General features: G+C 31.4%; 1 protein-coding gene across 3 annotated transcripts in view; it reads left to right on the forward strand.

Moving 5' to 3' along the window:
• Positions 1–2500, forward strand: part of Sgf11 (SAGA associated factor 11kDa) — a 26008-nt gene that overhangs the window by 22985 nt on the left and 523 nt on the right. For all 3 annotated transcript variants that reach the window (XM_043028662.2, XM_086544743.1, XM_043028663.2), the window contains one exon: positions 48–2500. This exon is cut by the window's right edge and continues 523 nt beyond it. In XM_043028662.2, coding sequence (XP_042884596.1) covers positions 48–344 — 297 coding nt within the window. In that variant the 3' untranslated portion in view covers positions 345–2500. The remainder of the gene's footprint in view (positions 1–47) is intronic.

The following is a 2500-nucleotide window of genomic DNA, read 5'->3' on the forward strand; positions in this document are numbered from 1 at the left end:
AATTACTCTCCTGTGACCAGCACACATTGGATACATTCGCATTCCAGGTCTTTAATGGCTCGGGATCGGAGACGACGACCACCACCACACGGGCGGCAGACTCCACCAGCAGAGGCCTCGGAGACACAGCGGAAGATATCCATGTGGACATCGATGGGCTAGACGACGGGCAGCTGGCCTCCTCGTGGGACAACGACCACTCCAACACCACCTCCCCTGCCGACTCCACCTCCACCAATAATTCCACCTCGTCGCTAGCCAAGCGCAATGGGAGCAAGACCAAAAAAAAGTCCTCCAAGTCCTCCAAGAGCTCCAGTAGCAGCCATGGGTCACTGCTTGACTGAGGGTTTTTACGTACAATCCTGTGTTGGGGGTAGGGGTGGGGGTTGGGGTGGGGGGTAGTAATTTTTTTTCTTGATTTTATTATTTATTTATAATTCTAATTCATATGTGATGCTTCCAAACTGTTTCAGAGCAAATAGTATGATCAATGGACATATTATTATTATTATTATTATTGGTATTATTATTGTCATTATTGTTTTATTATTATTATTATTATTATTATTATTATTATTATTATTATTATTATTATTATTGTTGTTGTTATAACTATTACTATTGTTATAACTATTAATATTACGCTCATAAGTGCTATTATTTTTTATATTATTATTATCATTATATTATTATTATTATTATTATTATTATTATTATTATTATTATTATTATTATTATTATTATTATTATTATTATTATTATTATTATTATTATTATTATTATTATTATTATTATTATTATTATTATTATTATTATTAGTGATATATATTTTTTTCTATTATTGATGATGAAATATGATCATTGTTGTTATAATTATAATGATAGTAATAGTAATAATATTAATGATATAGATAATAATGATAATGATTATTATAATACTATTATAATTATAAGTATGATTACAATTATTACCATTATAATTATTATTGTCATCATTTGCGTTGTAATTATTACTTTTTTATTATCATAACAAGCTGTATTTAAATGTTTTATATATTCATGATTTTTTTCTTTTTTTTTTACATTGTTGTTGTTTTTACCAACATTGCTATTATATCCAGGGGAGCAGGGTTAGCTGATATTTAAAGAGAGCTTATGTTTTACAGGCTATGGTATGCATTGTGGAAAGTGTAGTGGGAAACTGGGATTGTGGTAAATCATTTTTTATTTTGTTGTCTTGTTTCATTTCATTGTTAGAGACAAATTTCACCGAATTTTCACATCTAGAAAGTTGTTTGGTTTAATTATACAGCTGACAGTAAGAGAAATAAGACATGGTTGATTGCATAATGCATGTCCATAATGCTCTTTTCTTTCAAATCATAATAATGGTTCAAAAAAAAAAAGAAAGAAAAAAGTATTCAATAACAACAAGGAGGTTCGTCGTTGTACTATGGATGTAAATTTTTCATACATATCTCGAGTCCCCTACCTAAGCCTAAGCCCAGGATCAGAAACTTTATGATTAATCAATTGATATCTTTCTTAAGATAATAGGTTAACTATGATTTTGGGATTCCCTTGTGTAAGTTAATGCTTTGGTATTAATTCCGGTTTACTTTGATTTAAAGAAAACTCTTATGATCATATTCTTGCTATAGTTTCTCCTTTTGTCAGCCTAAAGAGTGAGTTAGCCGAAGTGATCCAGTTGTTATAGAATTATGCCATCCTTACTAGTAATATGTTTTTGTTTTTGCCTTTTTATTTACTTATTTTTTTCTTTATTTACCAGTTACAGGAGGATCATAAAGTACCTAATTTAAGTCCTATTTGGTAAATGTGAGATTTATTTGAATCTAACTAATAGATGATGGAGCTAATGCCAATTTTGACAGACTCGTAAAAAGGGGGTGTGTAAGTCAGCTTATATTCTTTTTTTCTTTTTTACACTAGATATCTCAATAGAATGTCATATAAGAGGCAATATCACCAGAGGAAAGTATATTCAGCAATGCAGTGTGATTCAAATGCACATACATCACAGGTCTCACAAGTACTTAATGTGTTATGGGTTGACTGTGTATTAATACTGATTTTGGTAGAATTGTCTTTGTTCTTGTGTTCAGATAATGACTTTTATGATGCCGTTTATTTTTTTGTTTTCAAATCTTTATCCAGAATCGAAGTTTAAAGTGAACATTCCACAGAGCAATGGTATGTGTGTTTCATTAAATGAATAAGATGGCTTTTATACCAGAAGGATGAAGAAGAAGGGGTACATGCATAAGCGGGATGGGAATCTGTGTGCTGTTAGTGGCACTGATGTCATTCCATGTGCTTCTGTGAGTCTCATTTGATAGTGTATCTTGGACCTTTTGAGGGAACCATTTCTCTTTACCAAATGCTTTATTATTGATGGTTGAAGTGGTTTGACTAAAGACTGACACATAATTTTTTTCTCTCTCTCTCTCTTCAGGGTCATGGGTGAAACCTTTTTTTC

This window comes from Penaeus japonicus, unplaced genomic scaffold, assembly GCF_977035675.1.
Source record: "Penaeus japonicus unplaced genomic scaffold, GWHDUDI00000001_assembly GWHDUDI00000015, whole genome shotgun sequence".
NCBI classification, from domain to species: Eukaryota; Metazoa; Arthropoda; class Malacostraca; order Decapoda; family Penaeidae; genus Penaeus; species Penaeus japonicus.